Source organism: Balearica regulorum, chromosome 1, assembly GCF_011004875.1.
Source record: "Balearica regulorum gibbericeps isolate bBalReg1 chromosome 1, bBalReg1.pri, whole genome shotgun sequence".
Taxonomy (NCBI): domain Eukaryota; kingdom Metazoa; phylum Chordata; class Aves; order Gruiformes; family Gruidae; genus Balearica; species Balearica regulorum.
The window spans coordinates 601,296-628,884 of record NC_046184.1 but is presented as its reverse complement, the minus strand read 5'-3'; the positions used below and the strand labels follow the sequence as shown (position 1 = coordinate 628,884).

Below are 27,589 nucleotides of genomic sequence, written 5' to 3'. Positions count from 1 at the left end.
AGAAGATGTCGCTGAGGAGCTGCACCATGCCGAAGCTCCGCTCATTGGCGTGGATGGGCAGAGCTGTGACCCGCTGCCAGGCCCAGGTGGTAGCAGGCAGAGCCCAGCACCCCAGAGCCCCCCCCCACCAGCACCCACACCCGTGGGCTGGGTCAGGACCAGGATATGAAGCCCAGGGGCTGGTGAGGGGTCAGGGCTGCACCGGGCTGGGGGGCGGAGGTCTGGGGTGAGCCCGGTTCCCCCCTGCTCCCATGGTGCCTGTGAGCCCCCACAGGGCCAGGCCCCCCTGGGCACCTGAGAGCAGGGACAGGCACACAGAGCTGGGCCCCCCCCGGCCCCCGAGAACAGGGACAGGCACACAGGGCCAGGCCCCCCCTGGCCCCCGAGAACAGGGACAGGCACACAGGGCCGGGCCCCCCTGGCCCCCAAAAACAGGGACAGGCACACAGGGCCAGGCCCCCCTGGCCCCCAAGAACAGGGACAGGCACACAGGGACGGGCTCCCCCCAGCCCCCGAGAACAGGGATGGGCACACAGGGCCGGGCCCCGGCCACTCGCAGCCCCCAGGCTCTGCTGACTGCACCACAGGCCAGGGAAGGTCCCGGGGGGGCCAGGGTGACCTGGAGCAGGGGTGGACACGAGCCATGGGAGCAGGCAGCAAATCCACGCTCGCCTGTTCCCCCCAGAGCACCCGCAGACCATTGCCCCTCTGGGGGGACTGCGGGGGGGGCAGGACAGCACCCCAAAATCACCCAGAGATACATCTCGAACAGGCGACAGCCCTGGAGCAGCGCAGGTGGCGAGAGGCCGGGCAGCACCTCTGCCACAGCACAAACCGGAGCTGCCGCGACGGGCGAGACCCTCCTCGCCATCCGCAGGGGCAGGGTGGGTGCAGCACCCGCCCCAGGGCACAGGGTGGGTGCTGGGACGTACCTCCGGGGCCAGGAGGGCGGCAGGGCCTGGGGCTCCCGTGTCCCCGCCGTCCCCTCCAGCCCAGCTCTGGGCAGACGTAAGCTGTGGCACCCGCTGTGCGTCCCAAACCACGGCCCCCACTGACCCCCCAGCACTGGCTGCTGGCTCTGGGGAAGGGCTGGCACATGCTGCTGTGGGGCAGCCCCCCACCCGCGACGATGGCCCGGCTGGGGCCGCGGGCCAGCATGGAGGAGGAGGTGGCCACGGGGACACGGACAGCAAGCAGGAGCCGTGCACCACCGCAGCGTTTATTGGTCTGGGGACGGTTTACATTCTGCTGTCGGGAGGGGAGGGGAGGAGTGGCCCCTGGCCCAGCCAAGCAGGGACGCAGCGCAGCTGAGAGCCGCAGGGAAGGCAGCCCCGCACGGGGCCTGGCCCCAGGCGCCCGGGGAGGGGCGTGGGGGGGAATGAAATGCAGGAGTAGGGCCCCCACACCCCTCTGCCCCCAGCACAGCCCTTGGACCTCGGCAGCTCTGCCTAGACCCCGCTGCAGGCAGCACCCCAGCTGCAGGAAGGGCCCCAGCTGCAGGCAGGAGGGTGCAGGGGACAGGCAGGACAGGCCAGCCACCCACCCCACCCGGCTCCAGGCTGCACCAGCTCCCTGCTGCTGGCCAGGGCCGGGGGCTCCCACCAGCCAGGACCCGCAGCTCAAGCCCCGCTCAGTGCCAACAGCGCAGAGGTGAGGGACACGCTGCCACGGGGGGATGTGCCGCAGGCAGCACCACAGGGACCAGCAGCCTCCCTGCTCTGCTTGCGGCCGTGTCTGCAGGAGCTGCAGCAAAGACATGGCCGACGTGCCGCCTCTGCGGGACAGGACGTCCCCTCGTCCAGGGGGCACGCGCCGGGGCAGACCCACCTCTCTCCCTGCATCGCTGTGCAGCCCTGGGGAGCACCTGAACCGTTACAGCCCCCGCCCGGGCAGCACACCCCTCGTAGCACGGGGGGCAGCCCACCCGGGGGGGGACACCGTGCCCCTGGGCTGCCCCACGGCATGGACACTGCTGGGGGGGCGGGGGGCTGCGGAGCGCAGGTGGGCGCAGGCAGGGCTGGGCGGCCGCTCAGGAGCACTGCGCCTTGTGCTGGAAGTAGGCCTCGAAGCGGCTCTGTGCATAGTCCTGCGACGGGAAAGGGGCGTCAGGAACCGCCTGTGCCCCTGACACCCCCCAGCCAGCCCCCCGCCCCGACACCCTGTGTCAGAGGAGGGGTGACAGGCAGGGGATCCCCAGGGCAGCCCTGCATGAGGCAGGGCCCAATCCACTGCCAGCACCCACAGACAGCACTCACCAGGTACCCGAACTCGATGGTGGAGATCTTTGCCTGCAGAATGGACCACAGGCCCCAGAAGAAGTGGGAGGCCAGAGCGAACCTGATGGAGAGCAGCCGTCAGCCCCACCGGGACCCCCGTCCCCACCCCACCCCACCGGCACGCAGGAGGGAGCGGGATGAGGAAGGTTTTGGGGATGCTGCGCTCTCTGCAGCAGGGACCAGGTGATGTGCCCTCAGGATGGCCCCCGGGGACCCCCCCTGCACCCCGGCGTGCCCCTGACCGGTTGATCTCTGTGAGCATCTCCTCCTCGATGCGGGCTTGCTCCTCGTGTGTGGTGTCCCCACGTCGCCCCGAGTCCTCCCAGAGGTAGTGCCGAACGAAATGCAGCTGGAAGAGGGACAGAGCAGGCAGGGATGCTGCTGAATGCAGGCAGGGGGCTGGACTGCCTGCACCGACGTCTGACACAGCCCCACCAACCTCCGCAAGGTCCCCCTGCCTCACCCCCCTCGCTGGGAGCACCCCCTGCCCGCTGCCGGTGGACAGGGCAGCTCTACCTGCTGCTGCCGGCTGGGGTAGTGTTCTGGGGAAGCCTTGAAGAAGGGCCAGGAGTCGTGGGTGTAGTTGTAAACCCACTCGCAGAAGTGGTTGCCGATGTCGAAGCCCCTGGGGAAAGGGGAGGGTGAGCAAAGCCCCGGCCTCTCGCCAGCAGGAGATGGGACCGCGGCCCCCTCAGACCCACCGGTAGTTGTAGCTGCTGTACTCAAAGTCGATGAGCATGAGCTTGTCGGAGGAGGAAGCCTCATGCCCAGCCAGCAGCAGGATGTTCCCTGCGCAGGGAACAGGGATGGAGCCGGCTCAGGGGGGCCGGGGGTACCACCAGCTCTCCCAGGGCTGGAGGCAGCCCGGGGGGGCCAGGGGCATCAGCCTGTGCCCAGGGCCAGCAGGGTCCGGCTGGGCAGGCCGGGGGAGAGACCGGCTGCAGGACCAGGCCTCCGCGAGGGGACGCAGCTGCCCGCCTGCTGCACTCACCCTCCTGGACATCGTTGTGGCAGAAGACCACCGGCGAGGGGGTGGACTCCAGCAGCTCCCTGCAGTTCAGGGGAGAGATGCCTCAGCAGGGGCAGGACCTGCTGGCCCTTGCCCCCCAGCCGCAGGGACGTGAGGGCCACTGCTGCCACCACGTGTGGGTGGAGAGAGCTACAGACACAGCTGGGACCAGGAACGTGAGGAACCTGGTGGGAACCCTGCCCCAGGGACGCAGGGACCCCTCCAAGGGCCACCCCTGGGGGCCTGCATGGGGCCCTTGGGTGAAAGGCACGCTCCGAGGACAGGGGACAGAAGAGACCAGTTTCCGGGGAAGTCGAGTCCCCCCCCCGGCTCCCCGTGAGGGGGCTGGCGATGGAACAGGGTCCGTCCCCGCCTGCACCGTGCCAGTGGGCAGCTCGGGTTCACCTGAGGCTCTTCATCTCCTCCCCCAGGTTATAAGTCTTGAGGTGGTTGAACTTCTTCAGCTGCCCTTCCTCGGGGAAGGTGAGCTCCGAAATCTGCTTCAGGTACCTGGGAGCACAGGAGACAGCGCTGCAGTGGGACAGATGCCCCTGGGCACCACCACCCCACCACACTACCTCCCTCCCCAGCCCAGCGCAGAGCCGGGGCCACCGAGGAGCTGCCGCGGAGCTGCTCTGCGCCCTGTTCCTGCAGGCCCTGCCAGCAGCTGGCCAGGGAACCTCCCCGTGCTCCAGACCCCATGGGATTTCAGGAGCTGAGGCGACCCAGGAGCCCACGCAGGATGGCGGCTGCTCTCACCACTCCATGGTCCCAAACAGCCACTTGGGCTCCTTGTTGAAGGGCATCACCATGCCATGGAACCGGGACATCTTCACCGCGATCTCCTTAGAGATGTCAGGGTCCCGCAGGTCCTCGGTCCGCAGGCGCCGGCTCTGGGGGGACACAGCAGTAACGTGAGCGGCCTGCCCGCCCCAGGGGAGCCGGCTCTGCCCTCAGCGGCAGGAGGACCCGCTGCGTGGGGCATCCCTTCCTCCGGTGGCTGGCCGGAGCTGGGGCGAGGAGCCCCCCCAGGCAGGACAGGGTAGGGGGGAAGCCTGTCCCGTACCGGAATGTACTGCTCCAGTCTCCCCTGGGGGAAGACCCCGTAGAGCCGTGGCCCCAGCGCCCGCTCGGCCAGGATGGCGAACATCACGCTCTCCAGCACCAGCGAGTCCACGCCCTGCGGACACAGCAGTGAGCCCCCGCGCCGGCAGCCCCCGCTCCCACAGCCCCACAGGAGACGCGGGGCAGCTGCCAGGCCCAGGCCGGCAGGAAGATGCCGGCCGAGCTCCGAGCCGTGCAGGTGCCGGGCGGGGGGTGCACGGCCCCACGCTTACCTGCAGGATGGCCCCGTAGACGCGCAGCAGCACCTGCCGGGGCTCGTCCCCCACGCTCAGGATGTGCTCCGGCAGCGCGCACTTGAACAGCAGGTTGCTGAGCCCCCCGCTGCGGGCACAGCCGGGTCAGGGGCTGCCACCGGGTGTGGGGTATGGTGGGGGGGACAACCGGGGTGGGGACACGACTGGGGGGGCGGGGGGCAGGAGCGGCTGGGGGGAACCAGGGGTAGGACTGGGGAGGGGGCCTGGAGCACCTGGCAGGGGACAGGGCCACCAGCTGGGGGGGCAACAGGGGGGTCCTGGGCCACCGGTCGGGGGGGGGGGCAACAGGGGCACCGGGGGGGACACGGCCGGGGGAGCACTGGGGCACCGGGCGGGGGGACACGACGGCAGGGCCACCGGTCGAAGGGGGACTGGGGCACTGGGTGGGGGGGACACGGCCGGGGGAACACTGGGGCACCGGGAGCGGGTAGGACAGAGACACCGGGGTGGCACAGGGGTCCCGGGGCGGGGAGTGGGGGGCCCGGTTACGGCCCCCGGTTCCAGTTCGTACCTGACAGGCTCGATACCGAACTCTTCGGGCCCGATGAGCTTCCAAGACCCGGCGAGGAACTCCCGGCACCAGGCATAGGCCTGCAGGCGGGTGGCGGCGGGCACGGCCCCGGGCACGGCCCCGGTCCCGGTCCCGGTCCCGCTGCCCCGTCCCGCCGCCGCCGCCGCCATGGCCGCCCCGTTCCGCCCGGCTGGGCGCAGCCTCCCGTCGCATCCCAGCCGGGCGGGACGGGGCGCTTGCTGTCCAATAGGAAAGCGCGCCGGGAGATGACGTCACGAAGCAGGACCAATAGGCTTGAGCCGCGGGGATGCAGCGGAACGTGGAGGTGAAGGCGCGGCTGCGGGCGCTGGCGGCGGTGCGGGGCGCGGCCGAGAGGCTCGGAGGGCCGGCCCGGGCCCCAGTCCTGGTGCAGGCCGATACCTTCTTTCGCGTCCCGCGGGGCCGCCTCAAGCTGCGCCGCTCGCCGGTTAGTGCGGGGCAGGGGATGGGGAGGGTCAGGCACCCGGGGGAGGGGGCCCGGGCAGCTGCTGGGGGTGCTTGGGCCTTGGGGAGGGGGGGCCTGTGGGCCCGGCACGGACCCTGCCCCTGCCCCAGCCCCAGGGCGGCCGAGGGGAGCTGATCTTCTACGAGCGCCCCGATGCCGCCGGCCCCAAGCTCTCCTGCTTCAGCGTCACCCCCACGGACGACCCCGACGGCCTGGAGGTGAGCGCTGGGAGGGCTCCCCCGGACAACGCACCCGGGGGTGCTGGCCGCTCCCCCCGCGGGGCTGCGTGAGCGGCCGCGGCCCGGCCGGGGCCTCGCTGGGGGCTCGGGGCCTTGGCTTTGCCGCCCGGCGCTGCGGCTGCCCCTTCCCGGGGTGTCTGCCAGCCGCGGGCGGCTCCTCTCCCGGTGCGCAGGCGGTGCTGGCGCAGGCGCTGGGCGTGCTGGGCGTGCTGAGGAAGGAGCGACTCCTCTACCTCGTGGGACAGACCCGGGTGCACCTGGACAGCGTGGAGGGGCTGGGGGACTTCCTGGAGCTGGAGGTGAGCGGGGCACGGCCGGGGCGCGTGTGCCGGCTCCGGGGCGCCCCAGGACTCGCCTTCCCCGTGCCCGCAGGTGGTGCTGAGCGAGGAGCAGAGCGTGGAGGACGGCGAGCGCGTGGCCCGCCAGCTGATGAAGGAGCTGGGCATCGAGGAGGAGGACCTGATCTCCGGGGCCTACCTGGACCTCCTTCTGGCCAAGGGGGAGTCGGGCTCGTGAGGGCTCAGGGGCAGAGCCCCCACTGCCGCCCCCGTCCCAGGCTGTGCCAGTGCACCCGCAAGTGGCAGGGACAGGGCCAGCCCACCCCACGGCCCCCCACCCTCTGCTGCACAATAAAGGCTGGGGACGGAAGGTGTCTGTGCCTGGGACTGGCTGCTCTGCTGGGTGCCGAGGCCTCGGCGCCGGGGTCGGGGCACCCACAGTTGCCCCTTGCCACCCCCCTGTGCTCAGCACTGAGCCAGGATTACATCCTCCATGCTCGGCACCAGCTGGTGCCATGGGCTGTGCAGGGAGCGGAGCACGGCGGTGCCAGGGGCAGAGGGGGGCTCTGGGCCGCTGCTGCGGCAGCAGATGGGTCAGTGGGGGGGCTGGAGGCCTCTGCGCTGCTGTGCTGTCTGCTGCTGCCTGCCACCTGGCGTGCAGGTCCCCATGGCCACTGCTGTGGCTGCCTGATCCTGCCCGGGGGGGGGCTGGGCTTGGGGGCCGGGCGGGTGCTAGAGGGTCTGGGTGCTGCAGGGCTGGGCAGGGGCTGCCGGGTGGGGGGTGCTGGGCGGGGGGTGCTGCCTGTGCTGCACCAAGGTCAGGGGCCAGGAGTCGGGCAGAGATGGGGCTGGGGACCCTGCCCGGCCCTGCGCACCCAGCAGCCGCTGCTCCTACCGAGTCCATCGGCATGTGCCGCAGCCCCACGCTAAGGGATGCCAGAGAGAAAAGGCCCGTGTGGAGCCGGGGGCGGTGGGAGTGACTGGTGAGAAGGGAACGGCTGTGGCCCTGCTCTGCCCAGGAGTGTCTGTGCCCCTGTCCCCCCACCCACTGACGGGGTGCTGCTAAGCCCCTCATCTGCCGACTGCGCTGCCCAGGGAATCGAGAGAGCTTCATGGGGGAGGGCGTCCCCTCTGACAGCTCCTCCCCAGGAGCCACATCTCGGGGTGCTGGCAGGGCCGGGCCATGCTGGGGTCAGCCCTTCCCTGGCTGCTGCGCCCAGGGCCCTTTGCAGCCCCTGCTTGCCCTCCCCAGCCACAGACCATGCTGGGACACAGCGGCCCTGTCCTGGGGAAGCCTCTCCCCCAGAACCCGTCTGGTGGGGGTGGGCAGGGACCCCTGGAGATCATCTCGTCCAACCCCCTGCCAGAGCAGGATCACCCAGAGCAGGTCGCACAGGATGGCGTCCAGGCGGGTTTGGAATCTCTCCAGAGAAGGAGACTCCACAACCTCTCTGGGCAGCCTGTCCCAGGGCTCGGTCACCCGCAGAGGGAAGAAGTTTTTCCTCATGGTCAGGTGGAACTTCCCGTGTTCCAGTTTGTGCCCGTTGCCCCTTGTCCTGTCGCTGGGCACCACTGAGAAGAGTCTGGCCCCATCCTGCTGACCCCCACCCTTTAGATATTGAGAAGTGTTGATGAGATCCCCTCTCAGCCTTCTCTTCTCCAGGCTAACCAGCCCCAGGTCTCTCAGCCTTTCCTCATACGAGAGATGCTCCAGTCCCCTCCTCATCCTCGCAGCCCTCGGCTGGACTCTCCCCAGTAGTTCCCTGTCTGTCTGGAACTGGGGAGCCCAGCCCTGGACACAGAACTCCTCCAGGGAAGCCACAGGCGAGGAGTGGGGTTGCTGTGTCTCACTGCAGCTGCTCTCGGGGTGCAGCCCTGTCAGCGCTGCCTTGTGCCCCCTGAGCCCCGTGGAGCTGGGAAGGGACACCAACCCCTGGGAAGGGGCACCCACCCCTGACCAGGGACCCAGCGTGGACCACGAGCGTCTGCCTGCACCGTGGAGGCGGGTGGGACTGGAGTCGGTGCAGGCATTGCCCGCTGGTGGCAGAAGGAGAGGTGATGGCTGCTCGGTGTCCCGCTGCCGCCCCGGTGTTGTCCCACAGGACGGGCAGTGCCCTTCAGGCAGCTGCTGCCTGCGTCCGGGTCAAACCCCCTCGGCCGAGGCAGCTGCCCTCACGGGAGCCGTTCCCGAGCGGGTCTGTCTGCCTGCGAGCTGGGGAGGCTCCGTCCGCACGGTGCCTGGGGGGAGAGCTGCTCCCCTGCGCCCCAAAGCGTCCTTGGGGTGGGCCGAGCGGGTGGGGAGGCAGGGCAGCACCCCTCCAAGGGCCGGGGTCTCGGGGTGTCACCGGGTGGCTGTTGTGCCCCTGCGTGCTCTGCGCTGGCACAGCGCTGGCCTTGCTCTCACCGGGGCTCCTCCGTCGGTGGGGGGGCGGGTGGCTGGGAGGTGACGGAGCAGAGGGGGCCGGGAGCAGCTGCAGGACCCCCTGGGCTCAGCACCTCACCGGGTCTGCAGGGGATGGGGTGTGGGGGGGCCCCCGGGGCAGTGCGGGGGTGGGTGCAGGGCAGCCATGCTGGTCCCAGCCCAGTGCCCTGGGGCTGCGGGGAGCAGTCGGAGAAGGGGAACCATGCGATGGGTCCCTGGGGCCCGGCACAGGGCCATGACGGGGGGGGCCCGGCCATGAGCCAGTCCCAAGCACAGGCCGAGGAGCCACGGAGAGGGGCTGGGGCACCAGCCCCCCATTCCCACTGCCTTTGGACCCCCCCCCTGCCCCCGGGGACATGGCCCCTTCCTGCCTCTGACCCCCAGCAGCTCCTGCCCCCCCATCCTGTTGCCCAGTGCATGGCCCCCAAACACGCTGACCCGTGGGACCCTACAGCCTCCCATGCCCTGCCACCTCCCTGTCCCCCTCGCTCTGTGCCCCCCCCACTCTCCAGCCCCTCCCCCCCTGCAGATGCTCCTCGCTGCCCCCTCACCCCCTCACTGTGTCCTCCTGCTCCCCAATGCAACGACCCCCCCCCAAGTCCTGCAGGGCCCCTTGCAGCTTCTAGACCCCCCTCACTCCCTCTCGGTCCCCCCTTCCACCCTGTCCCCTCAATGCACAGCCCCCCCAAGGCCTCCTGAGCACCCACTGCATCTCGTCCCAGTGCACGTACCCCCCCATTGCTCTCTGCCCCCAAAGCAGGAACCTCCTGGGCCCCCCACCGCCCCTGCACCCCCCCGTGCCTTCAGCACCGGGCACCGGACAGCCCTGCCCGTGAGTACCGGGGGGGGGGACAGCCCCGGCCCGTGAGTACCGGGCACCGGACAGCCCGGCCCGTGAGTACCGGGGGGGGGGACAGCCCCGGCCCGTGAGTACCGGGGGGGGGGAACAGCCCGGCCCGTCAGCACCGGGCACCGGACAGCCCCGGCCCGTCAGCACCGGACAGCTCCCGCCACGCGGCCGCGGGGCCGTGTCTGCCCGCCCCGGCCGGGCCCGCTCCGCCTCCACCGGCCTATAGGCCCCCCGCCCCCCCCCATACAGCTCCCTATAGGCCCCCCGCCCCCCCCATACGGCTCCCTATAGGCCCCCTGCCCCCCCATACGGCTCCCTATAGGCCCCCCGCCTCCCCATACGGCTCCCTATAGGCCCCCTGCCCCTCCCCTATAGCCCCTGTGCCCCCTGCCCCCACATACAGCTCCCTATAGGCTCCCTGCCCCCCCATACGGCTCCCTATAGGCCCCCTGCCCCTCCCCTATAGCCCCTGTGCCCCCTGCCCCCACATACAGCTCCCTGCCCGTCCCTTTACAGCCCCCCGAAGCTCTCCTATACATCTCCCCACATCTCCCTATAGGAGACCCCCCTGTGCAGCGCTGCCCCTCTCCTGCACCCCCCCCCAGCCCCCAGAGCCCCCCACCCCCGCGCAGCACCCCCATGTGCCACCCTGCCCGGTGCCTGTCCCCCCTTATAGAGCCCCCCGCTCCCCCCTATACAGCCCCTGCTCCCCTCCATAGGAACCGCCAGCCTGCTCCCCTTCTATACAGCCTCCCCTAGGCCCCCTCCGTATACAGCCCCCCTCCCCTCCCTAGAGAGCCCCCAGCTCCTCCCCGCTCCCCTCTAGACGGCCCCCCCCGGCTATACCACCCCCCCGATCCCCTCCCTATACCACGGCCCGCTCCCCTCCCTATACCACCCCCCGCCCCTCCCCGCTCTCCTCCCTATTCCACCCTCCTCTCCTATACCACCCCCCGCCCCTCCCTATACCACCCCCATCTCTCCCATACCCCCCCGCTCTCCTCCCTATAACCACCCCCCACCCCTCCCCGCTCTCCTCCCTATACCACCCCCCTCCTCTCCTATTCCACCCCCCTCCCCTCTCCTATACCCCCCCCCATCTCTCCCATACCCCCCCCCCCGCAGCCCCCGCCCCTCCCGGCTCCTCCCTCGCTACAAGCCCCCCCCGGGCGGCCCTGGGCCCCGTCCCCCGCCGCCCCCCCCCCCCGCCATAGCGCGGCTCCCCGCCCCCGCGCCCCGCCCGGCCGCGCTCCCCGCGCAGCTCCGCAGTCCGGCGCAGCCCCGGCCGGGAGAAGATGGCGGATCGCGCCGAGATGTTCTCGCTCTCCACCTTCCACTCGCTCTCCCCGCCCGGCTGCAGGTGAGCCCGGCCCGGGGCGCGGCGGGGGGCGATGCGGGGCGGCCCGGCGGGGGCCGGGGCACTGCGGCGGGGCGGGGGCTGCCCTTCCCGGCGCGCCGCCCTTGGCGGTGCCCAGGGGCCGGGGGCCCGGCGGGGGAGGCGGCGGCGGCACGGCGGGTGCGGGCCGCCTCCCGCCCGCTCCCCCGCCCGTTCACCTTGGGATGCCGGGGCCGCCGCCGCTCGGGGCCGCGCAGGCCGCCCCCCCCCCTCCCCGCCCCGGGCATCGCTTCCCGGTGCGGCCCCGTCCCGGGGATTAACAGCGCAGCAGCCGCCGGCCGCATCCCGCCTCCCCCCACTCCCGGAGCTGCCCCAGCCGCTCCCTCCCGGGCGGGGGGTGCTGGGGCTCGGGGGGTCCCTCTGCCCCCTCCACCCCTCGAAGCGCCGGTCGCGGACGGACAGAGCCGCCCCCCCCCCCGGGCTCAGGGCCCTCCCCCGGCTCGGCTCTGCCCGGTGCCGCCGCATCCCGCCGCTGCGGGGGGAGCCGCCGCCGCCGCCTCTTTGTCTCTCCCGCCGCGCTGCAGCGGCCCCGGACGCGGCCGGGGGCGGTCGGGGCCGGCGCCGGGAACGGGCCCTTCCGAGCCCCCCGGGGTCCGGCGGCCGCGGGAGGGGGCCCGGGGCGACAAACCCCCCGGCTGGTGGGTCGGGGGCTCGGCAGCCGCCCCGGCTCCTGCCGGGCTGCCCCGCCGAGGCTCGGCCGTCCCCAGGTGAAGCGCGGGTGCCCAAGGCCGGCGGGTGCCCCCCCCGCCCCCGGGAGCAGCGCCAGGGCCCGGCCGTGCCGTGCGGGTCACCTTACCGCAGGTCCCGCGGGACGGACACGCAGGGCCGTGGTGCGTGGGGCCCGGGCACCGGCCTGGCCCCGCCGACGGGTCCCTGGCGCAGCGGGGAGGGGGACGCGGCTGGGCCCTCATCCCCTTCCCGCACGACCTTGGCAGGAGCCTCAGCGGGTTGGGGTCCTGGTGGGGGTCCCTGGGCGAGCGGTGGGGTGCGGGGCCGGGTGGGAGCGGGGTGCGGGGCTCTGGGGCCCCGGCAGTGCGGTGGGAAGGGTGGGAGACGGTGGTGGGGTCATCGGGGGGGCCCTGGGGGCACGAGGCTGCGGGCCGAGGGAGCTGGGGTCTAGGGGGGACGTGGGACGTGCCCCCAGTTGGTTCTGGCCTGCGCTGGGCAGGACTCACGGCTGTCCCCTTCCCGGGCTGCCCCCGCCACGCTGCACAGTGGGACCCCGGGCGTCCCCGCTTGTGGCAGTGCAGGGAGGACGGGACATGGCCTCTGCCGAGGCTGCTCGGCTCCTTCCTGCCTCTTGCCCGGACAGTTCTCTCGGGGCTTGGCTGTGTCCTCCTCGCAGTGCTCCCCGTTCAGCCCCCGCGCCCTGCCCGCACTTTGCCGTGCAGGATCAGAGCTGGCACGGGCAGGTCCTGCCCCTTCGCTGCAGCTGAGGCCTGGGCCAGGGACGTGTCCCAGTGAGGGGCAGGCAAGGCCGGAGCCCCCCGAGACCCCCCCAGCCCAACCCAGACCTGCCTCTCTCCCCCCAGGGAGTTCGGTCCCCCAGGACTGAACTTGCTGGTCCTCCACGCCTCCCCCTGCCCTTGTGCTCCACGAGGGAGGGACGGCAGCAGCCGCCTGGCCCCTGCACCGGCCATGTCCGCTCTCCTCCTGCCGCGTCCATCGCCCCTTGGCTCCCATGGGAGCGCTCGGTCACCGAGGTCCCCAACAGTGGCCCCGAGCCCTGGGCAGCACCGTGAGCAGCACAAAGCTCCTTTGTGGGTGCCAAAGGGCTGGAGCCATGACTGTGACCCCCAGCCCGTACCACTCCCTGCTGGGAGGAGGAGGAGGAGGCAGCCTGGGGAGCGGGTGCTGCACCCCTGCACCAGCCCAGAGAACTGGCTCAAATCCCCGGGGACACCGTGGCAGCGAGCGCACCCAGGTCTCGCTGAGCACCCGCGAGGGCAGGGCCTGGCGAGGGAGGGTGAGGCCCTGGCTATCGCTGGCACCAGAGGTGTAGCCCCAGCCTGCCCTGGCTCGGCAGCGCCGGGTTCGGGCTGTGCCAGGTCCACGTTGTGCCCCTGGGGAGGCTGCACCCAGCCTGGGGCTTGGTGGGGCTGGTGGGGTGGGATCCCCTCACCGGAGGGCAAGGAGCAGCCGGTAAAGGCGACATGACGGGGAGGGATCGGTGCGGAAAGGCCGTGGTGCACCCATGGCGGGGCCTTGACAGGGCTCCAGCGGGACGGCTCTTGCCTCCCAGTCCAGGGTACGAGCCCCAGTGGGGCCAGTCATGGGTCAGGCCAGGGAGCCTCGGGTGCCAGTCACAGGTTTGGGGTGAGGGACACTGGCCGGGGCCAGCCCCCAAGGGTCAGCACTGACCTCCCTGTGGCCACGGAGATGCTGGGGACCGTGGGTGCAGAGGGGGGTGGGAGCAAATCTGCTGTCCTATCCCTGTCCCATCCCTGTGGGAGAAGCCATTGCAGGAGAACCACTGCCAGGGCAAACTGTCCAGGGAGCTGGTCTGAAAATAATGAGGAAATTCAATCTTCCCGTGGCCTGCTCGGTCGTCACTCCCTCCTCGGGAAGCCCGGCCTCCGGCAGCTCCCGTGCAAACACCGGTGTGCGTGCCTGTGTGCGCCCCGGTGTGTGCCCCGCTCCCTGTCCCTGGGCAGCCCCACTTCCTGCGCCCCAGGCATGGGTGATGTTGGGCCCCAGTGCTGCCCCAGCCCCCCGCTTCCCTCCCCTGGCTCAGGACATGCCAAAGCGGAGGCGGCGAGGCCGGCTCGGGGCACGCAGCAGGGTGCCGGGTCCCTACACAACCCGTGGTGGGACATCCTGCTGCCTCCTGCCCTTCCTGACCTCCTCTGCATGTGTGGGGCTGGGGCGAGCTCCCCCCTCCTCAAACCGCTGCCTCGGCTCCACGTCAGCTCCGGACCCTCACTTGGGTGCTCCCTGGCCAGCTGCGGTGCCCGGGGCAGCCATTGCAGGGACGGACGCCGTCCTTCCCGCCTGCTGCTTGTCACCGGTGTGGTGAGGCGCCCATTGCTGTATCCCTGCACCCAGAGCGATGGTGCTGCCTCTTCTCTGGCTGCAGCGGGGCCATGGCCAAGGCCCCCAAGTTCCCCCCGGCGAGGCTGTGGGGCCGGGCCGGCTCTCGCTGGTGGCCCCATCCTGCCATGGCAGCTCCATCCCGCCGTGCCTGCCCCAGCTCAGGAGCTCGGTGACCTAGAAATTTCAGCTGTGGTTTGTCGCGGCGGTTGCTCCCCGCTGCAGGGGGATGGCCGCCGTGGGTGGGCAGGAGCCCCAGCCCTGCTCATGCAGGGCACCCATGCCGTGCTGACCCGATGCGTGTGTCCCCTCAGCCAGGACGAGGGCTGGTGGAGGAGTTGGTCCCCGTGTGAGGAGGGTCCAGGGGTGCAGAGCGGAGCCCGGCCGGGGATTTGCAGGATGCCGGCAGGTCTCTGTTCCAGGAGGACTCACGGCCGTGCTGTCCCTGCCCTCCCACCTGCCTCCCCCCGGGTGCCAAAGGGCTCCTGAGGCCCCCGGGAGCACAGCGGGTCCAAGCAGCTGGTCTGGCAGCAGGAGGGTTCTGCCCCCCACCCTGCAGCCACCGATGTCCCCTGGAGCCGGGGAGCCGGGCTCTGGTCCCTGCTGCCCCGAGGGTTCTGCTCCCCACGTCCTCAGCGCTCTGCTCCCCGCTGCCCCCGGGGCCCCCCCTCCCCTGGCCGGGGTCCAGGGTCCAGCCCAGCCCCATGCCCGGCTGTGGTCCTGCCGCCGGCTCTGATGCTTTCGCCACAAATCTGCGGATGCTGTCTCAATGGCCTACTTCTGGGAATTATGTGATTTGGGGAAATCTTTCTCCCTGTGAAATGGGAGTAAGTGCCTGGCCTCCGTGCTGGGGTGAGGCGCTGGAAAAAGGGAGTTTGGGGCAAAAGCGGGGGAGGCGGCTCAGGAGGCAGCCATGCCTGTGGGGGCTGGGACCCCCCACTGTGTGGGGGTCTGCTCCTGCTGCCAGCCGTTCCGGGGCCGAGGTCCCAGCGAGGCCCCAGACCTGTCCCTGCCGGAGGAGCCCCACGTGCCCTGGCCCCTGCCCGGGTGCTGCCACGCTCCCTTGGAGCCAGGCTGTGGGGGGCTCTGGGTGCCCCCAGACCCCGGCGGGGCAGGGGTGGGCAGAGGGTCCCTGCCGGCACCCAGGCGCTGCCGCGCCTCCCACCTTACAGAGCTGCCAGAAACGTTTCATTTCCGCTTTCCGACACCAAACCCTGCCAAGAGTTGTCATCTTTTTATTTTTTTTTCCCCTTTCCCTGCAGAAACCGCTGGTTTCCATGACACCCCCGTTCCTGACGGGAACGCATCGGCTCGGTTTCTGTGACTGCCCTTACCTGGGGGCAGGCAGGGAGGCAGCGCGGGCAAGGCCGGGGTGTCAGGGTGTCGATCCTCCCTCACCGCCCCCGTCCCTGCCTGTGCCCCGCAGCGCTGCGGGACGCTGCACGGCTCTGCTCCAGGTGACGCCTACAGCAAACTGCCCAGGCCCGAGGCAGCCCTGGGGTGCTGGTCACCCCGAAGCCGGTGGCGGCAGCGGCCGTCCCCGCCTCGGCTCCAGCACGTGCCTTGGGTTTGGCTCAAGGGATTTTGCTGGGCTGGGAATTGGGGAGACGTGGTGGCCTCGGCACCTCTGCCCGGCCGGGGGTGACCCTGAGCCGTGCTGGGCTCCCGCTTGGGCTCTCGCCGCCCCGGCACGAGGCTGGCGGTGAATCTGGGTGGTTTGTGGTGAGCTGGGCGAGAGGGAGCAGCTGCCCTGTGCACCGCTGCGGCCATCGCCCTCCCCATCACCTCTGGCCTCGCCTGGCTCCCGGCACGGGGCCAAGCCCCGGACTGTGGCTCGGGGTCCTGGGTGCTGCACTGCCTGGCCAGAGTGTGCCGTGTCGGCTTGGCCGGTGCTCCTCTGCCGGCGCGCTGGGGTGACGGTGTTACAATGCCAGCACGTCCCTGCGGTGCCGCTCGGCTCTCCAGGCCCTCGTGGTGCCGTGGGGAGGGCGGGAGGCGTTTCCCTGAGGCTTGTCAGCATGTCGTCCCCAGCCTGACGTCCCCGGCCCCTCTCCCCAGGCCCCCCCAGGACATCAGCCTGGAGGAGTTTGACGACGAGGACCTGTCGGAGATCACGGACGACTGCGGCATCGGGCTGAACTACGACTCGGACCACTATGAGAAGGTGCAGGAGCTGAGCATGCCGAGCCCCCCGGGACACGATGGCTGCGCAGAGCTTTGGTGGGGACCGGGCGGGGGCATTGGCCCGACAAAGCCCCTCCTGGAGCGGAGGGTGCGGGGGCCCCTGTGCCAGGGCACCGAGGGGATGCACCGCAGGGCGCAGGCAGGGTTCTGAGCCCAGGGACCCCCGGCGGGACCAGGCACCCTGGGGCCTCCCACCTCCTCTGGCTGAGCCCCGTGGGGTGGCCGTGGGGAACACGGGTGGCTCAGCACCAGTCCCACCAGCCAGGCACCCACCTGCCGCTGCGCTCCCCTGGCTCCGGTGGCTCCCGCTTACTCAGCTCTTGCCCCGCTCTGCCCGGCATAGGGGGGACGGTGCTGGGGAAACAGGCAGGGGCCAGGCAGGCGTATGGGTGGGATGAGGCACTGGGTGCTGGGGCCGGGATGGGCAGGGAGGGACGGGCAGGGTGCTGGCAGAGCCAGGGGGGTCCCTGGTCCCAGCACAGGGCACCTTCCTCTTGGAGACCCCCATCCTGTTGGGGCACGAGCAGAAGGGAGTGGAGGTGCTGCCAGCCCGGTGCCGGCAGAGCCGCTGGGGAGGGTTGTGCCGCGGCGGCCGTGCCATCCTGGGGAGCAGGGCCGTGGCCACTAACCCGGTGCCGCATCCCCAGGACTGCCTGGTGCTGGAGCGCGGCGAGCAGCCGCACCCCGTCTGCACCTTCCAGGACGACTTCCAGGAGTTCGAGATGATCGACGACAACGAGGAGGAGGAGGAAGAGGAGGAGGAGGGCAACGAGCTGGAAGCTCCACCGTCCCCTTCGCCCTCACCCATCCCCTCGCCCGCTCTGGAGGAGACGCAGAAGCACCGGCCCACCACCCTCAACCTGACAGCCCCAGGCACCCAGGTGAGGGTGGGGGCGGCCAGGAGGGGTCTCTGCCCCCCCAGGGCCAGTGGAGCGGGAGGAGCGGGGGCCCTGTGGGGCGCGGCGTGGGAAGGGGCCCCGCACAGGCGGGTGATGGGCACCGGGAGCACCAGCAGCACCGGGGCAAAGCCAGCTCCGGCTCCAGCTCCGCGGCGGGGCCCCTGCATGCTCCCTGCCCGGGGGTCGGGGGGTCCAGCGGGCCCCATCCCCGTGTGCAGGGTGCTGGGGTGAGCGGGGGGGTCCAGGGTGTCTCCGTGTGGCAGAGGGCTGCGAGGTGCTGCGGGCGGTTGCTGGCTGCGGGCACAGCAGGTGTCACATGCTGGCCCCGGGCGTTGCACGTGCGTGTGTGCGGCTGCGTGTGCACGGGCGCTCGTGCGCGCCACGTCCCTCCTTTTCCATCCCCGGAGCTGGGCTGAGTGAGGGGCTCCCCCAGGGCGGATGGGGTGGAGGGGTCCCTGTGTGTACGCGTGTACGGTGCTGGCGCTGAGCTGCTGCGCCGCCGCAGTGTGTGGGAAGCCGTGTGCGGTGCCGCCTGCATCCGGCTGTGTTGCCATGGTGCCGGGGGGCTTTTGGGATTCTTGGCCCCCCTCCCGGGAGGGAACCGCAGACGGTGGGGGCTGGGGGGGCTGTCGGGGGGCTGGGGGTCTTGGCTGGGCTGGTGCAGGAGTGCGGCAAAGCCCCAGGGCTGTCCCCCAGAGCCAGCCAGCCCCGACCCGCTGCACCCCGGCGTGACGCACCGTCAATGCCGGATCACGCTGGCCACCCTGGTCCATTGTCCTCCGGACGTGAGCGGAGCCCCCGGCGGTGGCCGGATCTGGCCCCATCGGTGTGTCCAGGGTGCAAATCCTGGTAATTCCTGCTCCGGCCCATTTGCACCGGCCCTGGGAGGAGGTGACACCCTGGTCCTGGGACACTGCCCCCCGCCCCAGCACCCATCCGGGGGCTGCGGCACAGCCTGTGTGACGCCCAACCGTCCCTGCCCCACCGTGCCGGGCCGCCCCCCCCCCCCGCCTTCCCCAACGCCGCGCTCGTGCGTGCCCTGCAGCACGTGGCGCCGGCCCCGCTCGCTAATCTCCCGCTCGGCAGGATTATCGCTGCCTGCGCTTCCCGACGGGACTAATCCGCAGCTGCCGTCGCACCGGACAAGGCAGCCACGGCCCTGCCGGCTCCTGCCCGTGCCGTGGGGCCAGTGGCTCTTTGGGGGAGGCAGCGGGGTCCCGCTCCCTGGGGTCGGGCTCTGTTCGCGGAGGGACAGGGCACAGCAGGGCCTCACGCCGGGTGTCCCATGGGGTCAGCACCGGTGCTGGCATGTCCCCTGCGGGGTGCTGTCCCCAGGGCCGTGCGGGATGGGCAGCGTGCCGTCCCTCAGTCCCGCGCTGCGGCAGACGATGCCGGGCGTGCGTCTGGCTGGGCAGGGGAGCTGGGGACATCGTGGCCCTAATCCAGATAAGCCCCCGGGCACGTGGCCCGGGCACTGCCAAGCCGGTGGGGAGCACCGAACCATGCCGAGGGGCGTCCCTGGGCCAGCCCCGCCGCATTTGGTGCCCCCTTGCAGCCCCCACCGGGCACCCGGCACCCCTCTCGCCGGATCCCCAAATGCGCCTGGGCCCCCTCCCTGGGCTCCAGGTCCCCTCCCCAGGCTGGTCCACACACCCACCCTCCCACCCTGCCTCTGCTCTTCCCCCAGGACTCCCTGAACAACAACGGCAGCTTCCCACCGCCCGCTCACCGCACCACCTGGCAGGACGCCCTTCTCCACTCCTCCTCCTCCTCCTCTTCCTCACACACTGGTGAGCAGGGGATGGGGATGGGGCCGTGGGGCTGGCGCTGGGGTGGGCTGCACCCGGGGGTCCTGCAGCCGGCCCCTTTGGTGAAAGCCTGTCGGGGTTTTGGCCCCGGGGCGGGGGGCTGACGCGGGGCTCTGCCTTCCCTCGCAGGACACTCGTCTCCCCACGCCTGCATCCAAGACGGACCCTGCCTGGAGAGCCCGAAGGGGCCGAGCCCCGGCCAGGCCGGGCAGGCCCCCGCCTCGCTGCAGCCCTCCCCCTTTGACTCGCAAGGCAACAGCCACGAGTCCCTGGCACATGGTAACCCATCGCCCCCGAGAGCCGGGGAAGATTATAACATGAATATCATCTCCTCTGCGCTCCGAGCACCGCACTCCCCGTCGCGCCTCCGCCAGCCGCCCCCTAAACCGTCTCTCTCTCCAACAGGGCCTGCGGCTCCTCCTGGCCGCCCCGCCGGCCCCGACGCGGCTTCGCCGCCCCAGGCCCCCGCGGCCGCCGACGGCCGTCACACCAAGCCAAAGCACGACACGGCCGGCGGGCGGGAGAGGCTGGCGCCCAGCGAAGGGGGCAGCCTGGGGGCCGGGAGCCCGGGGTCCCCTGCGGCCCCCCGCGAGCAGCCCAGCTCCCCACAGCCTCAGGAGGAGCCGGCGGCCGTGGCGGTCGCCGAGCGGCACAACGGGCAGGGTGCCCGGCTGACGGGTGCCTACGTGTGCCCCGCGGGGCTGGCAGAGCCGCTCAGCTCCGACGGGGAGGGCACCCAGCCCGGCCGGGCGGCCAGTGTGCGCGGGCACCCCTCGGGCTCCTCGGAGACCACCTCGCCCTCCTCGGACCCTGGCATCGAGGCCGACCTCACCAGCAGGACCACCAAGCCCTTCCTGCCCGGCGGCCGGCACAGCGAAGACCTCAGCTCGCCCGGCTCCGACTCAGATGTGGAGGGGGAGATCGAGGCGGCTTTCGCCGGCGGGCGCCTGGTCAGCAACATGATCTCCTCCATCTCGGAGACGGAGCTGGACCTGAGCAGCGACAGCAGCAGCGGCAGGTCCTCCCACCTCACCAACTCCATCGAGGAGGCCAGCTCGCCCACCTCCGAGGCTGAGCTGGAGACGGAGCTGGAGGCCCCCGGCCTGATGGGCATCAAGGACTCCCTGCTGCTGGACAAGGGCAAGGAGGAGGAGGAGGAGACCCTGGAGAGGGAGCTCCCAGAGCACGGCATGGTGAGGCGGGAGAGCCTGGCGGAGCTGAAGATGGAGGGCTACTATGACAGCCTGAACCCGGCGGACTCCTCCGCGCCCACAGGCCAGACGGACGTCTCTGCCTCCAGCCCCCTGGACCTGAAGATCGACCCGGACCACAGCCTGGAGAGCATCCGGCGCTCCTTCTACCTGCCCGTGGGGCCCAAGCTGATGCCCGAGGCGGACGAGGAGGACAACAGCGAGTATGACTCCGACTCAGAGTCAGAGCCTGACCTGAGCGAGGACTCGGACTCGCCCTGGCTGCTCAGCAACCTCGTCAACAAGATGATCTCAGAGGGCTCCTACCCCATCAAGTGCCCGGACGAGTGCTTCCAGCAGACCCACTCGCTCTGTGACACCATCTCCCCGGCCTCCGACCTGGAGCCCGAGATCCTGAGCGAGGCGCTGGACGGGGACCCCGGCTCACGGGACTCCCCGGTGGGCACAGGGGAGCCAGCTGCCCTGCCCCGCTGCCAGCGCACCATCGAGCTGGTGGACATGGAGACGCTGCGCAGCTCCCTCCAGCGAGCCGAGGACGAGCAGGCCCTGGGTGCTGGGACGGAGCCGGTGCCGGAGCTGCCTGCTGATGAGCCGGGTCCCTTCCTCTTCCTGAGCAACCCCACGAACGACACCATTGCGCCCGTCTTCCCGGGCCGCCCTGTCACCCTCGACAGGCTGGGTGCCTCCGAGGTCCTGGCCACCTTCGGCTGCCGCCCGGGGCCTCCCCACAGCCCCCTGCGCGCCTCCCCCGGGAACGAGGCCGCCGGCGGGGAGCACTGTGCCACTGCGGTGCCACCGGCCACCGGCCCGGAGGACTGGGCTGTCGACAGGGACCTGGACTCAGGTGTCCTGGAGGCCGACGACATGATCGATGATGTCCGGTTAGCGCCCCAGGGGCAGGGCCCCAACGCTGGCCCGCCTGCCCTGGACATCTCCACCGCCAAGACCAACCGTGGCTTCACCATGGCCTACTCCACAGACGAGGACGAGACGCCCTACCTGAAGGGCTCCCCCTTCGCCGAGGACTCGCTGCGGGGAAGCTTCGGGGGGGAGCTGCCACCCGCCCCCGGGGCGCTGGAGCCGCGGGCACTGGATGAGTCCCTGGCCTATGACTCGGTGAAGTACACGCTGGTGGTGGACGAGCACACGCAGCTGGAGCTCGTGAGCCTGCGGCGCTGCACCTCGGTGCTGAGCGACGACAGCGACCTGCTCCGCACCTGTGACCGCTGCGACCTGGATGACGAGGCGGCCTTTGGGGACGGGCTGGTGGCCCCCGACGCCCACAGCTCCTCCGAGGACTCGTCCCCCGAGGCCGACCTGCAGTTCTCGAAGAAGTTCCTCAACGTTTTCGTCAACAGCACCTCACGCTCCTCCAGTAAGTGACCCGTGCCGGGCCAGGCCCTGCCATGCCGTCCCGCGCTGCTCCGTGTGCTCTGCCATCCTGGCCGCAGCATCATCGTTGTGTGGCACGGCACGGCGCAGCACGGCACGGGAGGTGGGGCAGGGGCAGGGTGGCTGCAGGGGCCGTGGCGCCGGACCCAAAGGCCGTGGGCTCTCCCCCGCGGGGCCATGAGGCTTCACGGGGTCCCCAACACGGCTCCGCACTGGCGCCCCGTGGGGTCCTGGGCCCCGGGCTGCTGGGTGAGGGGTGCAGGGCGAGGGGCTCAGGTGGGAGCCCCTGTGGAGGGGGCTGGAGGCCATGGGTGATGGCCATCTGCTCCCCTCGGCCTGGGGGTCCCGCGGCCCCTGGGGTGGGCAGAGGCGGTGGGGTGGGAGCTGCTCCTCGGCCCCACAGCAGCCGCCTCCTCTGCAGGCACAGAGTCCTTCGGGCTGTTCTCCTGCATGGTGAATGGCGAGGAGCGGGAGCAAACCCACCGGGCCGTCTTCAGGTGAGCAGCGAGCCCGGCCGTGCCGGCCACGGCCACTGGCACCTTGGGGGGGTCTCGCAGCACCCCCTCTCCTGTGGCTCTGCCCCTCCCTGCCCACATCCTCCTTCCGTCTGTACCCCCCCAGGTTCATCCCCCGCCACGAGGACGAGCTGGAGCTGGACGTGGACGACCCCATCCTGGTGGAGCTGGAGGAGGATGACTACTGGTACCGGGGCTACAACATGCGGACGGGGGAGAGGGGCATCTTCCCCGCCTTCTACGCCCACGAGGTCGTCGGCCAAGCCAGGGACACCATCGGTAGGAGCCTGTGGGGTCCCCGGGGCCGTAGGGGTGGTGGGAGCTGTGGGGTGCAGGGGGACTTGGGGGGCTCAGGGCGCCGTCCCCTCCTTCCCTCTCCCCGCAGGCCTGAAGAGGAACCCGTGCTGGGTGGAGCGGTTCAACGTGCAGTTCCTGGGCTCGGTGGAGGTGCCGTACCACCAGGGCAACGGCATCCTCTGTGCCGCCATGCAGAAGGTGAGCCTGAGGGAGGGGGCGGCGGCGTGGCCCCCTCCTCCCCACGCCAGCACCCTCACGCTCCCCTCCCCGTGCCCCCAGATTGCCACCACCAGGAAGCTGACGGTGCACCTGCGCCCGCCGGCCAGCTGCGACCTGGAGATCACGCTGCAGGGCATCAAGCTCATCCTGACCGTCACCGAGTACAGCCAGGATGAGGAGGTGAGGGGCGCGGGCGGGGGTCCGGCGCCTGCCTTTACGCGAGCCGGGCACCCACACCTCGGCCGGCTTTTCTCTTCCAGTTTGAGCGCTGCAGCCACTTCTTCCAGATGAAGAACATCTCCTTCTGCGGGTGCCACCCCCGGAACAGCTGGTGAGACCCCCTCCTCCCACGGCCCCCGGGCACTCCCAGCCCCAAGGGACCCCTGTCTATCCCCTGCCCGGGGGCACCCGCGCTCCTGCGGTGTCACGCCAGGTCCCCCTGCTTGATCCCTGTCCCAGCGTGGCCGCCCCAGCCCCAGGGCCCCGGTGGGTGTCCCCTCTGCAGAGCCCCCCCGCGGCCACTGGGCCACCCCATGGGGCAGGAGTGGGGTGTCCCCCCCCCTCACCCTGCCCTCCCCCTGCAGCTACTTCGGGTTCATCACCAAGCACCCGGTGCTGAGCCGCTTCGCCTGCCACGTCTTTGTTTCCCAGGAATCCATGCGGCACGTCGCCGAGTGCGTCGGGTAAGATGGGGATGGGGGTGGCCGTGTGGGGCATGGTGGGGCTGGGGCTGCAGGGGGCAGGGGGGCTGGCTGTGCCGGCACTGGGGGTGCAGGGGGGCTGGGGGTGCAGGGGGGCTGCCCCAGCCCAGCCCTGAGCTGCCCGTTGTGCCCTTCCTTGCAGCCGAGCGTTTCAGGAATATTACCAGGAGCACCTGGAGTACGCCTGCCCCACAGAGGACATTTACCTGGAGTAAGGGGGCAGGCGCTGTGTCTCCTGCTTCCGCACCCCCCTCCAGCCCCACAGACGGCCAGAGACTCTGTCTGACCCCACAACCAGCCGGCTTGGCCCCCCCTGCACATGCTCCAGCCCCCACCCCACGGACTCCCTGCACATCCTCACCGCTTCTTGGGGGGCCAGGGGCCAGGCTGCAGCTGCGGACCACGGGTGGGTATCTGGGGTGCACCCAGCACCGCCCCGGCCCCGAGTCCTGGGGACCCTGGCCAGGGGGGTGACGCAGCCGAGCCTCGAGGCTGGGGGAGAAGCTGCCCCCCTGCATGAGCAAGGCCGGCCCAGGGGCCACAGGAGCGGGGACCAGCCGTGCCCCCGCTGGCCGCTGCCACAGGGGATGGGGATGCTGGGGGTGAATGGGGTCAGGGGTGTGGGGGGGGGCAACTGCTTGCGGGGGCAGCGGGGGGAGCTCAGGGGGGTGAATGGGGCTGGGGGGGAGGTTGTGGGGGGCTGATGGGGGCATGGGGAGGTGGGGGTGCTGGGGTGAGCATCTCCAGCCATGAAGCCCCCCAGTCCATGCTGTCCCCGTGCGCAGTGGCAGCACCACCCTCCCAGCCCCCTTGGGGGGGCTCCCCCCACAGCTGCAGACCCCCCAGAACGGCCCTGTGCCCTGGTGCAGCCGCCTTGACCCCGGCCCCTCCACGGCCCCAGCGCTGCAGCCCCCCCGGGGAGCACGGCACGGCCCCTCCTGCCCCCGGCCCCCTCACCTCCATCGGTGTCCCTGGCTCCCGCCCCGCCGCTGCTCTGCCATCCCCTCCTTCCCCGGGGGACCGTGCCAGCCTTGGGGCGCAGGACCGGCAGTCGGGCCGGGGAGCTCCCCACGGGGCAGGGGGCGACGCTGCCGGCCCTGCGAGAGCCCCCCCGGCCTGAATGTATTTGCCCTGCGAGAGGAAAACCCGCGGCCGGGGCGGCTGCTGGGGTCCGGCCCGAGCGTGGCACCGGGCAGGCGGCCGCCCCCGCTCCTCACTGCTGTGCCTGGTGATTTATTTTGCTTGCCGGCCCCGTATATCCGACCAGTGCTAGTTTAGTGACTATAACTCCACTCCGCTCTATGTACCAATATTTATCTTGTAACTCGAACAACAAGAGGACAACTGACACTTGTACAAACCCTGGTTAAAGGTTCTCCCCTCACTGCCTTGTCATCCACTTGGTCTTTCAATAAAATATATGCTTGGTGTGACCGCGAGGCCGGGGCCGCTCTGTGGGTGCTGCGGGGGGTCTGTGTGGGTGTGGGGTGGGGGCACCGCACCCTGGAGAGCGGGGTGGTGCGTGCAGGGAAGGCAGGTTGTGGTCAGTAGCGGTGTACGCGAGCAGGGGAGGTGGGGGTGCGTGTGCAGGAGGAGCAGGGGGGATCTGGGGCACGGCCGGGTGTGCAGCGTGCACGGGGCGGGGGGCGATGCGTGGGGAGGGCGGGTGTGTGTGCAGGAGGAGCAGAGCATGTGAGGGGCATGGGGGGTGTGTGTGCAGGGGGTGCAGGGTGTGTGGGGTGCTCAGCTGGGTGTCGGGGTGCTGCGGGGTGCACAGCCGATGTGGCACGGCTCCTCCCGCTGCCCCGTCACCTCTTGCAGCTTGTTTCTGCGTGAGCGTCGCTGCCACGCTGCAGTGCCCCGAGGTCTGTGGTGTGGCTTCCCAGCTTGGGGGGGGGCGCAGCAGTCGGGGGGGCAGCGAGCTGTTACCCCAGAGCAGGAGGACCCAGCCCGTGTGCGGCAGCCTGTGGCAGAGAAGCCCCAGGGACACGCGCTGGGTCCCAGCCCGTGGCTACGAGGGGAGAAGGCCTCAGTGTCACCAAAACGGGCGGTGCTGGCCTGGCACAGGAGCATCAGGCATGGGGACAGCTGGGCTCGGGGACGGAGCGGCACGGGGGCCACCACGCTCAGCAGGGATGGCTGTGGGGACGCCCGGGTGCCGCGGCCTCGGGGTGCGGGCACGGTGGGGCTGGTCGGCAGCGTGGCCATGGGGGATGTAGGGCCAGTGGGGGGGGGGTAGGACATGGTGGCAGCCCCGCCACCCCCCCCGTGTTGGCTGCAGAGGTGACCGTGACGGCTGCTGTGAAGCCCTGACCCCCCCCGGCCCCAGAGCCCCGTCCTCGGTGCCCGGCTCCACGGGCTGCGTGCCTGGAGCGCTCTCTCGCGGGGGGGTGCGACCCCAGCCTGGGCTGTGCCGCGGCCCTGGGGCTGAGCGGTGCCATGCCCCCTCCTGGCACTACCGCTGGGCCCGTGCCGTTGGCCCAGGCCTGGCACATCCCCGGAGGCTGCTGCGGCAGCGTCTTGGCTGGGCTCTCGCCCTCGCGGCGCAGCCCCCCGCGCCGGGATCGGCCCCTTCTCCTCCGCCCCCCGCCCGCAGCCCCCGTCCCACAGCCCCTCGGCTGTTGCCGCCAGCGGGTCCCCGGGTGAACAAACGTCACTTCATCGCCCGTGAATCTCGCCAGGTAACAGACGTGTGCCAGGCGTGGCAGCCAATCGTTATGCAACATTTGCATCTAATTAAGCATATTCCAATCAGTGCCAATAACGCGACCAAACCCAGACCACTGCTGAGCAGCTCGAGCATGTGCCAGTGGAGGAGTGACGGTTCTGGGGAGAACCGGGGTGACTGTGATTCCCCGTGTGCTGGAGAGGCTGCCCAGGGCAGGGGTGCTCAGCTGGGGGGACCCCAGGACCCCGCACGCCTCTCCTGCCCTCTTCCCCTCCGCTCTTTCTCCCTCAGCTGCTGGTTTTCACCCAAGGCAACCGCCATGTCCAGGTTTGCCGGCAGCTGCAGACACCTCGTGTGTGTCCGCCCCCCTCAACTCTTGGCACCCAGCACCCAGGACCCCCATTACCTCCTGGCCGGGACCCGGGAGCTGCTGGAACTGCCCCGTGCCTCTGCCCCCACCACCGGGCTGCCCACCCTGCCGGGCCCCGCTCCTGCTGGGGACGGTGGCACCGTGCCCCGGGCTGGGGAGAAGCAGCACTTGGTGCTGGTGGCTCTCGCAGGGCCCCGGTGGGACTGCGGCCGGGCGGCTGGGTCTGTCTGGCGCGGGCGGCCCTGGTGCAGTCCCTGGCACCCTGCTCAGAGGCTGGCGGGAGCCAGGGCCGTCCCCACACAGAGCCGCTGCCCGCGGGGCAGGCAGCCAGACACAGGGCAGCGTGGGCAGAGATGGGCACCGACGGGCAGCTCTGCGGGGTCCTGGCTCATCCCGCCCGCGGCTCCGGTGCTGCTGCAGGAGCAGCTGCAAGAGACAGTGCCGCGGAGGAGGTGGGAACGAGTGTCCCCAAGGACACCCAGCGCTCAGCACGAGGTGCCACGGGGCCTGCACCGGCATCACCGCTCCTGAGAGCTGGCACGGCCCCAGCCCTGCAGCAGCACAGCTCGGGGTGACCCTTTTGCCTGGGTAAGTCCCGCATGAGCCTCAGGGACGGGGAGTGCTCCCAGCCCCTCCGCAGCCCACCTGTCCCAGGAACGGGGGGGGGGTCTAGACACAGCTCAGCCGGACGCCCTGGGGCTGGGCACGGCGGAGGGCTTGGTGCTGGGGAGAGACCCGGGCAGAGGCGTCGGGGTGGGGTGGCCACAGTCCCCAGGAGTGGTGGGGCCCCACGAGTGGGGTGGGACGGGCAGGAGCCTGCGGGGCTGTGGCTGCTGGCACACTCCCCCACAGACCACCATGGCTGGCTTCACAGGGCCGCTTGCCAGCCCTGCGGCCGTGGGCTCCGTGCACTGCGGCCAGCCCCTGCCCTGAGCACGTCCGTCCCTCCGGGGCTCCCGCTCGCACCCGGTCCCGCGGGGTGAGCCCCAGGCGTCAGGGCTGGGGCAGCGCAAGGGACAGGCCAGCACGGGGAGTGGGGGGATGTTGGTTGCGCAGGTCACCGCAGGACTGGGAGCAGGAGGGTGCCCGCAGTGCTGTGGTAGCTCCAGGGCAAAGCCAAGCCGGGCACGGCAGCTCCGGGAGAGCCCGGCTCCCTGCAGCGGGGCACCAGCCCCAGGCAGCTGCCCCCCGCCAGCCAGGGAGCTCTGGGGCACGGGGTGACGGTGCAGGTCCGTCCCGCACCACCCTGCACAGACCAGCAGCCCTGGGGAGCAGCAAGCGGCCCTGGCATCCCCCCGCCCCACCCCGCGTGCAGCGGGACGTCGCCCCTGCCCAGCCCCACTCCCCCCGTCCCCGTCCCTGCTGCCGGCTCAGGCCTGGGGCAGCGCAGGAGCCCCAGCGGGCAGGAAGGCAGGCTGCCCACACCTGCCCATGCCTGCCCACGGCCGGGG

General features: G+C 71.4%; 2 protein-coding genes across 3 annotated transcripts; one reads left to right on the top strand and one right to left on the bottom strand.

The window, feature by feature from the left end:
* Positions 1-1,198: 1,198 nt before the first annotated feature.
* CHKB (choline kinase beta) lies at positions 1,199-5,380 on the bottom strand. The gene is made up of 11 exons (XM_075744016.1): positions 5,176-5,380; positions 4,623-4,731; positions 4,352-4,465; positions 4,045-4,178; positions 3,691-3,795; positions 3,268-3,326; positions 2,978-3,065; positions 2,793-2,901; positions 2,519-2,625; positions 2,256-2,337; positions 1,199-2,086 (listed from the first exon to the last, which is right to left on the bottom strand). The coding sequence occupies exons 1-11, from the start codon at positions 5,343-5,345 to the stop codon at positions 2,030-2,032; spliced, it is 1,134 nt and encodes a 377-aa protein (XP_075600131.1). The 5' UTR covers positions 5,346-5,380; the 3' UTR covers positions 1,199-2,029.
* Positions 5,381-10,665: 5,285 nt separating this feature from the next.
* On the top strand, positions 10,666-23,700 carry MAPK8IP2 (mitogen-activated protein kinase 8 interacting protein 2). Of its 2 annotated transcripts, XM_075744479.1 has the most exons (13): positions 10,666-10,808; positions 15,933-16,038; positions 16,706-16,939; positions 18,645-18,747; positions 18,895-19,044; positions 19,171-21,351; positions 21,790-21,865; positions 21,990-22,162; positions 22,269-22,378; positions 22,460-22,579; positions 22,660-22,730; positions 22,984-23,082; positions 23,243-23,700. In XM_075744479.1, the coding sequence occupies exons 1-13, from the start codon at positions 10,744-10,746 to the stop codon at positions 23,313-23,315; spliced, it is 3,561 nt and encodes a 1,186-aa protein (XP_075600594.1). In that variant the 5' UTR covers positions 10,666-10,743; the 3' UTR covers positions 23,316-23,700. The 2 variants fall into 2 exon arrangements, with proteins under 2 accessions (XP_075600594.1, XP_075600505.1); XM_075744390.1 differs by having other exon boundaries at positions 18,895-21,351.
* Positions 23,701-27,589: the final 3,889 nt, after the last annotated feature.